The sequence below is a fragment of the Botryllus schlosseri genome, chromosome 5, assembly GCF_051294905.1.
Source record: "Botryllus schlosseri isolate E-star chromosome 5, Bs_hap1, whole genome shotgun sequence".
In the NCBI taxonomy this organism is placed as follows: domain Eukaryota; kingdom Metazoa; phylum Chordata; class Ascidiacea; order Stolidobranchia; family Styelidae; genus Botryllus; species Botryllus schlosseri.
Window position 1 is genome coordinate 6833306 of NC_137240.1, and position 15040 is coordinate 6848345.

General features: G+C 40.3%; 2 protein-coding genes across 2 annotated transcripts; both read left to right on the forward strand.

Annotated features, from left to right (window-relative positions):
* Positions 1-4971: 4971 nt before the first annotated feature.
* On the forward strand, positions 4972-7089 carry LOC145438821 (protein IMPACT-B-like). The gene has a single exon (XM_080316180.1). It carries the CDS (start codon positions 6207-6209, stop codon positions 7023-7025), a length of 819 nt encoding a protein of 272 aa, XP_080172306.1. The 5' UTR covers positions 4972-6206; the 3' UTR covers positions 7026-7089.
* Positions 7090-9910: 2821 nt separating this feature from the next.
* Positions 9911-15040, forward strand: LOC145438802 (retinol dehydrogenase 13-like). The gene is made up of 6 exons (XM_080316149.1): positions 9911-10187; positions 10533-10665; positions 10734-10843; positions 11216-11393; positions 12092-12305; positions 14834-15040. The coding sequence occupies exons 1-6, from the start codon at positions 10011-10013 to the stop codon at positions 14931-14933; spliced, it is 912 nt and encodes a 303-aa protein (XP_080172275.1). The 5' UTR covers positions 9911-10010; the 3' UTR covers positions 14934-15040.

The window sequence follows — 15040 nt, forward strand, 5'->3', positions numbered from 1 at the left end:
GAATTGAATTGTGAAAAATACGTATCTGTCTTTTGAAAGTAACACATTTCATGTCACAAACAAGTTGATGATGGTACAATTGAATTGTATATTCATATCGAAATAAACCCGAATATGTTAATGATGATATATGATGAAATAACATTATTCAATTGCAGACATCTAGGAACATTAAGATAGGCCTACTTTACTTGTTCAATTATTAAACATAATATAATCCGTAGACAGTTGACGCTTACTGATACAAATTACTGTTTCTGTTTGCAATACCAGTGCATTCTAATCCTATATACACGAGGTCAGTCTAATTTTGATTTCTAGCTAACCATGACTAGACATCGCCAAGTTTCTCGATCTTCAATTGAGATGTCATATCGTCCTAATGTCAGCATTTCTATCTCACATCAACAGTTCAATCTTGAGAAAAGCATAGCTATACCCTGCACTGTGCTATAAGTATGTATGCCGTATTTATTCCTGAATACCTGGTCTGGAGATACATACTCCAACGACATCCATCCTTGAAGTGTTTTGACCATACATATGTATTTATAAAGCCAATGTTTGACGCTACGTCACATAGCAAACAATAGGTTCAGAAACGTAAAAATGGTTCCCACAACTAGTCGCTTTTATAGACGCGGTACTTCAAGGGGATCTCGTTACACGAATTCGTCGTAGGGACTATTTTCATTCGCATATTCATCCGTCACATGAAACTTGGGATAGAATACAGAATTACATCGCTATTTTTAAATAAAATTAACATTTACCGCATCCTTGCAATATTGCCCAATATTATATAGCAGTTGCTAACTTTTATTCCGAAATTATTGCAATATTTGTAACACTCTGATCGATATATCGATCAAAAGAGGCTTTTCTGTTACCTAGCAACGATAACTTGTTTTGATGTGGTGCGCCATCATGTGGAAATATTGGAGTTGACATTTGCAGAACAAATTTGCACGGTAGTGTGCACTATAGAGCTTTGTCGAGTAGTGAGAGCTTTGTCAAGGTGTACCTCTGAAAGGTTCAGGTTCGTGTGAACGCGAACCTTTTCGAAAGGTCCTGTGTGAACGCGAACGTGAACCTCGTGACGTCACGTCACGTCATATTGCTAATTACAATCCTACACTTCAGCTGAAGTACATACTGAGTTTTTATATGTCGTCAAATGTATCAACTGGAGCAATCAAATGATATAATATTCCCATAAAATCAATGCCCTTCGTGGCTTTGCCATTAAGTACGACGAGGACTTGCCTTAATATAAGCTTACGCCTTAACGGTCTGGGCCAGACCAAACAATGTATTCGGCGTCTGAGTGTTGCTACGTTGATATTGATCAGAGTGTAAACGGGTTTTACCTCAATAACCATTTATGCAGCAGAGGAGCCAACACCCCAAATCGCCCGGATTATTTTTTATGATACAATAAACATATGAAATCTAGATGGACCCCGTGCTCTTGCTAGTTTTTTCTTACATCAGACAACGATATTAATTTCATTGATTGGTTGAATAAGCATCATTCGCTGGCTACTTACATGTAGCGTATTTCGCTCTTGATATTGCGTGATTGCGAGTCAAGCTCACAGCAGAGCGACACTAAATATTCACAAACAGAAAGCTGGATATTTCGAGCAAACATTTGTAACAGAGGAGGTAAAATTTTTGAGATTTTCAAGGTACGTGCTCGTTTAGAGTTGATTTTTTTATGTTGCCAGCTACATGCATAGAGTGGCCCGCAGTTGAAATGCAATAAACTTCATCCAAAATGTTATAATGACGTTAAAATTGTAATATATATAAAAAGGTTCACAGTGCAGAACCTACCAAGGTTCGTTTGTGAACGTGAACCTCTAAATTTCTGAGGTACACACTCAGAACGTGAACGTGAACCTCACGTTCACACCATCCCTAGTCAACCACCACAAGATTGAGAAAAATAAACACATGGGAATCGAATGACTTGGTGCAGCTAATCAATCAAACTGCAACCTTGGCCTACAACTAGCCAGTATTCAGGATTACCGGACCACGACCTAACATCGACCTCGCCTTCCGCCTCATGCCACCTCATTTTGTCGCTTAATTGCGTCTTATATTCTCTGCATTACTTTTCATTCAGTGTGCAATGTGCAAGCCTCTTATTTACTTCGCCTAGGCTAAGGTGGGTGTTTGATCTTAATGGCTACTCCAAGTTGTTTCGACACCTTCCTATCTTTTCATTGTATCGCAGTCTTGTGATGTTTTGAAACGATGAAAACATTAATAAACCTGATTGATTGATTGATTGATTGATTGATTGGAGGCACATGGAAGGACGTCAAAAAGTCATATTGTTCCGAATTTGGCATCAATACGCTGAACTCGTCGCCTACACCACATCACCTATAGGCCAGGGACGGGCAACATACGGCCCACGGGCCGGATCCGGCCCGCAGAGAGTTCTACCCTGAAAGTGACATTCTATTATGAAATTATTGACAAACTTGTATCGACAAACTCATGTTCCCATGCAGTCTTTACCAAGGGTTGCTACATATGACATGCAGCCACTAGCCAGAGTTCAAATAACTTGTTGACAACTTTGACCGATCGCGGGTGTCAGACGGGTAATAAATTCATCAAATACTGTTTTTTCTCTCTATGCTCTAAACCCAGAGGTGGTCAGTAACGAAGTACTTCTACTTTTTGAAGTACTTGAAGTAGATTTTGCCTACTCACACTACTTTTTAAGTAGTTATGATTTTAGACTACTTCTACTTCTACTTGACAGTTTTCAGTTTCGTAGGCAAATATAAGCGTAGAATACCTGCTTACTTACTTACTTGTGAACCACCACTCCTACTTCTACTTGAGTAGAAATTCCGGTGTTACTTCTACTTCTACTTGAGTAGCGACGGTGACTACTTTGACCACCTCTGTCTAAACCTAAAGTTTACATTAAATATGATTTTTCCTTGTTTGGTGGATATATACGCGATTATTCTATGTGTTCTGCAATCCGGCCCGCCAAGTAGCCTACTTCATTTATCATCCATATCCGGCCCGCCGACCGAAGAAGTTGCCCGCACCTGGCTTAGGCCCAGGTGGGTGTCTGATCTCAAAGACTACTCCAAGTCGTTACGGCACCTTCCTATCTTTTCATTGTATCGCAATTTTGTGGTGTATTACAGAGGTGGTCAAAGTAGTCATCGTCGCTACTCAAGTAGAAGTAGAAGTAACGCCGGAATTTCTACTCAAGTAGAAGTAGGAGTGATGGTTCACAAGTAAGTAAGTAATTAGGTATTTTACGCCTATTTTTGCTTACAAAACTGAAAACTGTCAAGTAGAAGTAAAAGTAGTCTAAATTCATAACTACTTAAAAAGTAGTGTGAGTAGGCAAAATCTACTTCAAGTACTTCAAAAAGTAGAAGTACGTCGTTACTGACCACCTCTGTTTATTGAACTGATAGAAATTGCTAATAAACCGAACCGAACCGATAAACGAAAACACACGACGATAGAGAGCACAACTAACTCCAAAACTGCCGCATACGCGCTTGGAGCGCGATCTACCAAAATACCTAAAATCCAGATACTGGCCCAACGAGCAAAAATTAAAACCCATCAGATTTTTCAATGAAAAGGCAAGGGATTCAGGGTGTCAAAATCCAACCAGCAATCTCGGCTGGATTTGTGAGGGGCCATATATGCAGGACGCCCCGATGTGCCGCGGAATACAGTTCCCCCTTGATTGAATACTTTGGCAGTAAAAAGTGAATAAGTATGACACACGCGCGTCCACGTCGTCCAACTATCATATGGTTGACATAAAAGATTATCGCTGTATCAAATAGACCGGACCTGAAGTGTGGAATGCCGGCTATCCGACAGTCGTCGAGCAAGTCCATTGTCCACATTCAAGACAAAATACGAACAATTTCTGCTGAATGAATACTAGTCAGCCCTCATCATTTACCGGACCACGACCTGACATATCGATCTCGCCTTCCGTCACTTGCCACCTGATTTTATCGCTTGCCACTTGATATTATCTTCTATTACTCTCATTCAGTGTGCAAAGTGCATGCCTCCTCTTTACATCGCCTAGGCCCAGGTGGGTGTCTGATCTTAAGACTACTCCTAGTCGTTTCGGCATCTTCCTATCATTCATTGTATTGCAGTCTATGTGATGTTTTGAGGTGATGAAATTCTATGAATAAACTTGAACTCGAACCATATCGTGCGACGTACAGCATACCAACAACTCATCATCGCCATCCCATGCTACGTCACAGCTTCTGACTGCACGCATGATGGAGTTCGACTTATTTCACAGCTGATTGCTACTGCGTCTTGCTCAGCGATGTGGATTTTATTATATTGTTTATAGAAATTAAACATGGAACGGCAACGACCGATTTTGCAGCTTCGTTCCGCTTCGCAGAGGCTGGAGAGGAGAATTGTTTTGCGTAAGCGACTGTAGGATTTCTGGCAATCCAAAAGCTATCTTCCCGAGCACAGAAATTATTGAATATGGTCTTGATCGAAAGCCACTGTTGCACCGATTCCGAAAATATAAATTTAAATAATGATCAGGCACTGATCCACCTAGAATCTGTCCTCCAAGTCTGAAATATCGTCATTGTTCAGAACAATCGGGTAACCGCAAGACAATGACCATAACAATGACCCGTTGCGACTCTCCGATTGTTCGAACAATGCCGATATTTCGACTTGGAGGACGGATTCTAAGTGGATCAGTGCCTGATCATTATTTTAATTTATATTTTCGGAATCGGTGCAACAGTGGCTTTCGATCAAGACCATATTCAATAATTTCTGCGCTCGGGAAGATAGCTTTTGGATTGCCAGAAATCCTACAGTCGCTTACGCAAAACCACTCTCCACTCCAGCCTCGGCGAAGCGGAACGAAGCTGCAAAATCGGTCGTTGCCGTTCCATGATTAATTTCTATAATATTGTTGGATGGATATCCACGTTCGATATGGTTACATACTGGTTGGATTTGGTTAGGTTAAAGTTAGGGGTTAGACTCAGCATTCATTTAGGGTTAGGGTTCGTTCGGGGGTTATGGTTAGGGGTCAGAGGTGGTCAAAGTAGCCATCGTTGGCCCGTACTCAAGTAGAAAGAAGTATCGTCGTAAATTTCTACTCAAGTAGAAAAATATATGAATTCTACGCCTGTAGTTTAGCCTAAAAACTGCCAAGGAAAAGTAAACGTAATCTAAAACATAGCCATACACGGGAGTAACTATATAGTATACAACACAAGTTTACAGGCAAAACCTACTTCTGTACTCTAAAAATGGAAAAGTACTTCGTTGCCGACCACCTCTGTTAGGGGCATATTCATAATAATGGTTAGAGATGAGTCAATTTTCGCATCGCTGGTATGCAGTCACAGCATAGGCTATATCTGTGAATGGAATAAAATCCTAGTAAGATCCGAAGCCATCTTTGAAATCAGTCCGAGGTCCAACTAGTTCAGTTCAATGACAGGCAATGTGAAAAGCAAAGGGGCTGTAACAGTGTGACGTAACATACAAAGTCGAAGTCAACTTCTAAATCTATGAAGTAACCGATAGTAAATTTTTTTCACTTGTTAATAATCAAAGCGCTGAGTTTTGAACCTAATCAATAACCATTTATCGAGACCAAGGGACCCGATCAAGGTTTTAACATAGTCACAAGGTTCCGAGTCAGTTTGATTTTTGTACTTCTGAGTCATGCTCAAGTCAGGAAGCAACGATTCGAGTCCAAGTCATAGTTTTTGCTATTTAATATTGAGTTTAAGTAAGGTTCAACTCACTTCTTTGAAACTCTTCGGTGATGCCGAAGGCATCGGATTCATAATTTAGGCCTACTCATTTTTCTCTCTCTAAACGTGTTTATTCAAACAGGTAAAAGACAGTGTCTGGGGATATTTTTCAATTATCGGTCTTTATATACAAGACTTGAGTATATATATAAGTCGTAGCCTATAGAATGTGACGATTGATGAATCACATCACTTGGTCTAGTCATGCGCATTGCGCAATTAACTTCAGTCAACGAAAAATTGTGACTCAAGTCATTAAAACCCTGGACCTGATCATTTCATTACTTAAAAGCTTAAGTTTTGTTATATTTTGCATCACATGCAATAGTAAATGTTCTGTTTCTCTCTGCATAGAGCCTATTATCCTGTGTTCCGATGTGTGATTCGCCCACGTGCGACCAAAATGAAGAAAAACAACAAGATGAGATCGCCGCCATATCGTCAATTTACGGAGAGGATTTCGAAGAAGAAAACCCTGAGGATGGGACTTACATAATCCACCTTCGCACACCCACCGCCAGCGTTGACTTGAAACTAACCCTACCAAAATCCTATCCCACTGACTCCCCGCCTGTATATGAGATCCACGCAGCGTGGATGAACAGGTCTACAAAGCAAGAATTACACGACGCCCTCCAAGGTATCTATCTTGAAAATATCGGAGAGCCCGTGATATTTCTGTGGGCTGAAAAGATACGTGACGTCTTGCCAACAATATCTGCAGCCGTTACTGAAGACACCGTGTCATCAGTCCCGACTGAACAAGAGAAACCTCGCGTTGTTGAGCCTCAATTTCCTAGAGAATGTCCTCAAATTTATCATGGCGAACCAGTCGTGGACAGAAAGAGCGTTTTTCAAGCTCACATCTCCGAAATCAAGTCTTCAAGTCAAGTTCAAGTGGTACGCGATACTCTGATGCAAAATAAGAAAATCGCTAACGCGACGCATAACATTCTGGCGTACCGGTTTGCAAACGATAAAGGAATCGTGGTGCAAGATTGTGATGATGATGGTGAAACTGCTGCTGGCAGCAGGCTTTTGCATTTGCTGAACATTCTACATGTTACAGATGTCATCGTAGTTGTTTCACGGTGGTATGGTGGAATACATTTAGGGCCGGATCGATTCAAACATATAAATAATGTAGCAAGAGCCGCTTTGAAGGATCATGGCTTTCTTCAGTCAAAAAATTGATATAATATAACCTTGTGCGTTTTTCAATGCCAGTAGTGGTAGTGTTATGATACAATGAAAACATTGAATACAATATTCTTCAAGAGACTTTTGTAGGTACAGAACTACAGTAAGCAATTAAATAGTTTATATTGAAATGAACGGGAATATTTTTGTCTGGCGCACGTGAGGGGTAGGCCTAATCGTCAGCAACTAGTAGAGAATTTAAAATAACTTTGTACGTCAACAGTCGCATCACCGCAATATTCTTTCACCAAGGGTGGAGTGAAAAAATTAAAAATTTGAAATTCAAAAAGTGCCATTAACGTTTGGTCTCAAATCTCAAATGAATTACTTCTATCATGATTTCAGGTTCTTGCACCCTCTAGTGGCCGTGCAATTTCACCGAGCGAGCAGAAAATAGCTAATTTTGCCATATCTAGATGACCGCTTATGCTAGAAAGCCAGTTTTGGGCTTACAATCTGCTGCAGCAACATGTTTCTATCTCATTTCCATAGAATTATGTCTTGAAAATGTACAGAAAAAAAGTTACAAGCAAATTATTGAATCACCAGTATTGGCAATTGATCAACACTTGTACAGCCTCCGGTTTGTGCGTCATGTTGTAATGATAGGCTACTCGTTAAGATATTTTAACCAAGGCTCATATGTCTCTACATCTAAATATTTTGAAATTGATTTTTATAGAAAACTTCAAGCCCAATGTATGTACCCCCATATGGAAAATTATAAATGTTATTTCTTGCTAGTGTCCCTATCACGCTGCTTTCATCCCTCTGAAACTATGGGTATAAAATGGCATTTGTATGTTTTCATTGTGATGTAATGTTACCACTACCCTTGATGAACTCTGTAGCTGTTCAATTTAAAGCCAGTGTGTGTTTTGTAGACACTGGTTGTCATAATCCCGAGACATCACATTTTGATTGGCCCTTCTAACCTATCTTTGACATCACATCATGAAATTATTTGACCCTTCGCTAATGTTGATTGTTGATCCTAGGTCTGCCCACCTGTGGCCATCTGCTCAGCAGTAGGCTACATATCTGTATTTAACAATTCATGCGTGTGCGATGTGCAATAATTTAGTGGCCTGCTTGACGGATAAGCCTGTTACTTAATTTGAGATTTACATTTCACTGTCACTTCTCTGTAACATTTGTTTGGTGACATCACTTCTTTTCGGACTGGGCTGCTTTGGATGAGTGCCTCAATAGCCAATGTACATGATGTCAACTCTACCATACCACTCCTACCAGTGTAACCTAAAGAAAAATATGTGACACAGATTCAATTATAGTCCAGTGGTTCTTAACCTGGGGGTAATTACACCCAAAGGGGTAATTTACCAATTTTTGGGGGGTAATATGAATGTGGGCTAACATATATTTTTCCGAGCTTGTATATATTTCGTTTCACTCAACACACCATGCCTGCTGTGATATCATAGTAACCATTAGTGAATAGAATATGAATAACAGGGTGGAATGTAGTTTAGAATAGTGCTAGATAAGTTCAATTCATTTTGAGGTAGCGCGAATCATATATTGTTGAGCATGCTGGCAAATTGAAAGACAAGGGGCATCTAAGTTTAGTTTTACACCTATAATGCATTAACAATATTGTAGAAATATATTTGTTAGTATTGAAGAGTGTAGTGGTCTAGTCTAGTCAGTGAATTAAGTGTGAAACCATTACAATGCCTACGAAAAACCGAGGGGAAAATTTGAGAACCTTTTGGCTTCAAAATAAATAACCAATCTTTGTCATAATGGCATTGAATTTTCGGATTATATTTCCTTCAACTTATTGCTGTGAAGTAGGATTTTCTGCAATGGTATCCATCAAAATAAAGTAGCCTAAGTTTGCGATAGACAATTACACGCGATGCTGTCCCTTTGTCTAGATTTGACCATTGAATGACACAAAAACAGCATTAGCCTTGTCATTGACTTGATATTTTTAACAGCCATTTTAGTGTGCATTATGACGTCATCCTTGTGCTGTTTTACAATTAATTGAGTGCAAGCTGTAATTGTCATTTTTTGAAAAGGGGTAATTGCCGCCCGTCATTTTCTTCTTGGGGGTAACGGTATGAAAAAGGTTAAGAACCACTGAATTATACTGTTGTAGCTTTTATTTTGTATTGTCACCTATTTCTAAAATTTCCAGTTTCATAACTGATTTAGGACTATTATTTTCCATTCAGTTGCCTAATAACTAAGCTGAATATCACTTCTTCCGCTGTCGAGGTTTAGTTTTGGACCTCTAATTTGGTACTAAGCCTATATTACTTTATCTGTAACTTTGTGCATTTGTCCTTGATTTAAAGTAGTGACACTACTATTTACGAACGGATTATCCGATTCAGCACACTGCTCAAGAGAATTTGGTTTACCCAACCCATTTATAATTCCTCATAACAAGGCTGCATCACTCAGTGCTTCAATGCATGGTCCTCTATTTCCTCTATTAGTTCAATAACTCGGCAATTTTATCATTTGATGAATAGGCTGAGCACATGGAGAGTAAGATAATAACTTTGTGTACCTTTGCTTTGTAAAACTGCGTCGATACCTGGATGTACGTGGACATCTTGCATCATTTTATGAATCGAAATATTGCTTGCTAAAATGCGCACATTGTACGGATAGTCAGTGGTCATTTGTGAAGGACTTCCACTTTGTCTGAGTAGTCGAATAACTTTATTTTTCTATTGGCATTGATTTTTAAGATTTGTGATATTTTAACATAGAAGCTGTCGCCCAGTATATGCAAATGATAGCCACATATGGGACTACAGTTGAAGCCTTTCATTTTCAACCACTGCTCAAAGTACTTTTGACCCACTGCTGTTACGTCAACTTCGAGTGGCATATAGTGACTTTGACATCTCTATAGAAACGCAATATTTCATAGCCTGTCAGGCATTTTAATTTATTATCTTCCTTGAATAGAACAGGGAATTATTGACATAATTCAACATGAGTGTCGCCGGAGGGATGGTTCGTAAAGACATCGAAATGACCGATAAAACGGTGCTCATAACAGGAGCTAACACAGGCATAGGACTTGCGACTGCTCTTGACATGGCAGAAAGAGGCGCCCGTGTCATAATGGCTTGCCGCAACAAAGAAAAAGGTGAAGATGCAAGGCAGTATGTAAGTTTCAAGTTTTCAGTCAGTTGGGCTCTACGTACTCCATTGGACCTTAGTGAAAAACATGATTTTGGTAACATGAAGCCTGGTCATTCGAGGTAGAACACACAGTAGCATACCAACCTTCTGAAATGAGATTGAATAGAAGATATTACACACAAAACATTCTAGCTGCGTTACGTATATCGTGCTCCTACTATTCTTGTGAGCTTCATTTGACATACCATTCCAAGTTGCTGGCAAATGAAATCGGTGATATTATATTTTATAATCCTCCAATGGACTTTTCTAATCTATCCAAGGTTTAATGTGTATGTCTATCGCCCACACAGTGACATTCCCGTTTAGGTCGTTGACAAATCAAAGTCAGATAATGTCATCCTCAAGCTTGTTGATCTCTCGTCTTTCGACTCCATCCGTCAATTCGCTGAAGATATCAACAAGACAGAAGAACGTCTGGACGTGCTAATAAATAATGCTGGTACGTAATTTTTGCACAGTACTCGGTTGTGTTTTCATTCGTAATATGTATGATGTGGATGGTTGTAGGTATCATGATGTGTCCGCAAATGAAAACGAAAGACGGTTTTGAAATGCAGTTCGGCACCAATCATCTCGGGCACTTCCTTCTGACAAATCTGCTGTTGGATTTAATCAAGGTATGTGTCGAGCTACCGTAATTCATCATCATGGTGAGGCATATCTTGATGCGTAGAATGTGGCAGAGCGTGGACAGAATACGGTACCGCGATAAATAATATTCACTCGGCAGTACAGCAAAGTTAACTGCGCCACGGATCTTTCTACATGAAAACTTTCTTGGTTTTGAAGTAGTTGAGCTTTGGTCTACAAAAACTGAGACTTAGAAAATTGTATTCTGTAGGGTGACTTCTGCCTAAATTTTTTTTTTAAATCAAGTTCGATAGCAACGAGCACAATTCAGATGTGGATTTTGAGGGAATATGTCATTAATCATTTGTATGCTGCCAAATTTTGTCAAGTACTACTCGAATCTATTCTGTTTTGCGTAGAAAAGTGCACCCAGCCGTATTGTGACAGTTTCGTCATTGGCCCACTACTGGCTGTTCGGAGCCAAGATACATTGGGACGATATGAATTTGACAAATAATTACAACCCGACGCGCGCCTACGGTCAGAGCAAGCTCATGAACGTTCTGTTTTCGCGGGAGCTAAGCAAAAGGCTAGCAGGTGAGTGGTGTCGTTTTTTTTTTAAATCATAAAAACGACAGCATGGTATCAAGTGAAATTGTCATAACAACCGGGCAAAATAGTTTCTATATTACGGTAACCGAATAAATTTTCGAAGCAGACCTTTAATGTAGTGTCTTTTATCGTTTAGCGTTTGTCGTGAAGATGAACCTCGCTATTTCAAATGTATGCGACCTCTCGACAAAATGTACTTTTGAAACTGCTTGCTTGAGTACTTCTTGGACCTTCCTTTTCTACTTGCACTTTGAGTAGTTTTGACATTTAAATCTACTTCTGCTTGTAATTGAGTAGAAATTTACACTGTTACTTCTACTCGATTAGTAGTAGCAGTACTCTGATCGTCTCTGCCTTTAACTTCAAAGGCCCACATTTGCCCGGGATATATTCCTGCTAGACCAAAATGGCTTATGATAGAATAAGATAGCTTTGGAAATGCCGAGTTACCAAAAACGCAGGTTGTACACAATTTGAATCACGTCTACGTACTGAAATAGCGTGTTCGTGGTACATATCTTGAAGATTCCTTTCATTACAACATCTATTGCATTGGTACATGTATCGTAATTTGAAAACATTTCCTATGCCCCTTTTCAATAGTTATCGGCACACTAAGAAAAGAGATTCAATTCAAACGGATTCAAAAGTAAAACCGACACTATATTTTATGACTTTTCTAGGTACGGGTGTCACCACGTACTCTGTTGAGCCTGGTGCGGTAGCTACTGATTTGCAACGTCACGTGGGCAGCCACGATTCAATTCTGGATCGCGTCTTTTCTTTTTTCAATTCGTGGACAAGGTGGTGGTGGAGGACTCCGGAGCAGGGCGCGCAAACCCAGATCATGTGCGCCGTGGCTCCGGAACTGGCGGACCAGACAGGGCGGTTTTACTCGTGAGTTTTTGCGGGGATGGGGAGTCGCTTGAATTTTCATCCGGATCAAAGGTTGACTAGGGCTGGGCAAATCGAGTACCTGATTGATTCCATTATGAATCGAGTATGAGTCTTGTATCCGAGTATGTTGTCATTACCGTATGAGCAGCACCGTAACTGCCGCACCCCAAACCCCCCAATTGGGGGGGGGCGAGCTCGAAGGGGGCCCAAAATTATTTCGTGAATTAGCATAAATCATAGAGTATTTTTTGAAAATTTATGTAATTTTTTCGAATTCAAGTGGTCATTTTTCTATATTATTGCGTATTGGGCCATTACCGCGCCACGGCCCACCATGACATAAATCAAGTTTTAGGCCATATAACATGCGACTCCAAGAAGTGTGCCAGAACGATCGGCAGCAAGAAAAGCTTGGCCGAAAAGGTCTATGCCCTTATGCAGATAGAAGACTTCGTTATATGGGCTATTCAAAATACATATAGGTTTAATTGTCCATAGGCGCCTAAATGACTGGCGCCGAATGTTCCTGTCTTTGCAATCTGAACCTCACAAGACAAATACCATCCCGCTGGGAAAAATTTTATGCCAGTGAAGAAATGCCAATTTGAAATCGTGTGCGTCTCTTAGTTTAGAAGCCTACGTTTGGGCGATTCTATTTTTTTTTGATATAGCAGACTGGAAGTCACGAAATAACATCATGTAACGAAGTCATATCAACGGGTCCGCCCGCCCGAAGATGTTTAATCATTATTTACGGGCCCTCCCGTTTTCAAGACACTTCACTCAGCTCTACCGGTAAATCCAATTACGTGAGTAGAGAGGACCATAAATTGATAACATAATATATATGCAATCGCCGATCTGATTGACCGATTTTATGATAAATTATCAAAAATTTTCGCGCTTCGCGCTGGCTCACAATACAGTACAGATAATTTCGTGACAAACGCAAACAACGTGATTTAGAGGGGTCGTTTTATCACCCTATGAGAGCCCAAGAACCACGTTTTGGGGGGCCTGACGAGGTGCTGTTTCGTTCCTGCCAGCTGGTATACGCCCGAACATGTTTAATTATTATTGAGTGGGCCTACCTTTTCAAACACACCTCACTCAGCTCTACCGGCAAATCTGATGATGCGAGCAGAGAGAAGATAAAAATTGATAACAATATATGCAATTCCCGATCATACTGACGGATGAAATCATGAATTCTAGAAATTTTCCGCGCTTCGCGCGCTTAGGCGGCTAATGCTGATTCATCAAACAAACTCCCAATGAATATGATGAATAGCGGTAAACAGTGTATCGCCGGAGGGGGGTCTATAACCCTATGGGGGGCCCAAGACCAAAGTTTTGGGGGGGGGGCCTGACGAAGTGCTGTTACGGCCCTGCGTATGAGCGTCATGGAAAGTTCAAATATGTACCATTTATGCGACCAGAAAGAATATAACTTCAGTTCAACATGACATCAAGATAATTTTGTGTTTTTTTTCGACCACACCTATTTCATTGTACTTGTGATAATGCTGTGAGTCGATCACGGCATGACATTTCCACTGACATGCATGCTGCGATACGGCCAATCGAGGTTTCAAGGTTCCTGCAGTTGAAAATTATATCTATGCTAATTCTCGTCAACAAATTTTGATAAATCAACTCTTGGTGGCAACAAACGTATAATTTCAGCATTCGAAAAATTACTTGACTCGAATCGTTAGAATTATACTGGAACCGGGCCTACGATACTCAAAATATATTCAGTGGGTTCCTAACCTGAGAGCAAATGCGACTCCATGTAAGCCCTAGTGCGGAGCGGATCGACAAATTCTCGGGTCCGACTCCGATCCGGTTTTTCAATGATCTGATGCGGCCTGTGTCCTTATCAGGAAAAAGTGCTGATCCGGCTCCGGCCAAAAGTAAAAAGTCTGACCCTACACGGCACGGTGGTTCCATGAATTAATAAATATGGCTCGTTTCTTCTCGCACTGGCTTGGCTGTTACTTGCGTGTGGTTGGTTGGTAGTTATTTAGGTACAAAAGTCACCCTTATCTAAAAGATTCTGCTCGTATCGAAAAAGTACTGATCAGGCTTCGGCCGTATCAGAAAAAGTACTGATCCGTCTCTGATCTAGTCCGGCCAAAATAGAAAAGAATCCTGCCGGATATCCAATCCGGCTCCGGTCCATGATCCGCACTATGATCAAGTTACATATTTTATCCAATTCAGTCAGGAAATGTACGTTGCCCACTTGCAGCTCTGATAAATTCAAAACTATGACAGATGTCTACACTTTTCTTCCGACAGAATTTGATTTAAACATCTGTGACCTACTGACCAAGTCATTCCATATTTTTTTACAAGTCCAGTCATTTTAGGGCACTGACTCGAGTCGTGCCAACACTGTTCTGAACTCATTATTTTCGTCAGATGCTATAGGCTATTTTTCGGCTCTTGAAGCCGGAATGGAGATTTGCTTCGTATATATTGTCGTCGGTCGCAATTTGTATGACCTAAAATAATTTTGACAGTAATTGCAAGCTTTCATCCGAATCCTGGGATGGTCAAAGAGACGACTATGCTCTTCGACTGTGGGAAGTCAGTGAAGAATACACCAAGTTGAAAAAATAACATTTACACGATTGGAACATGGTTGATGAGAAGCAGCTACCAATTTATACTGCGACCTTCATTTGGTGGTTAATTTTATGAATATTTCGCACATTCAATAATGATTT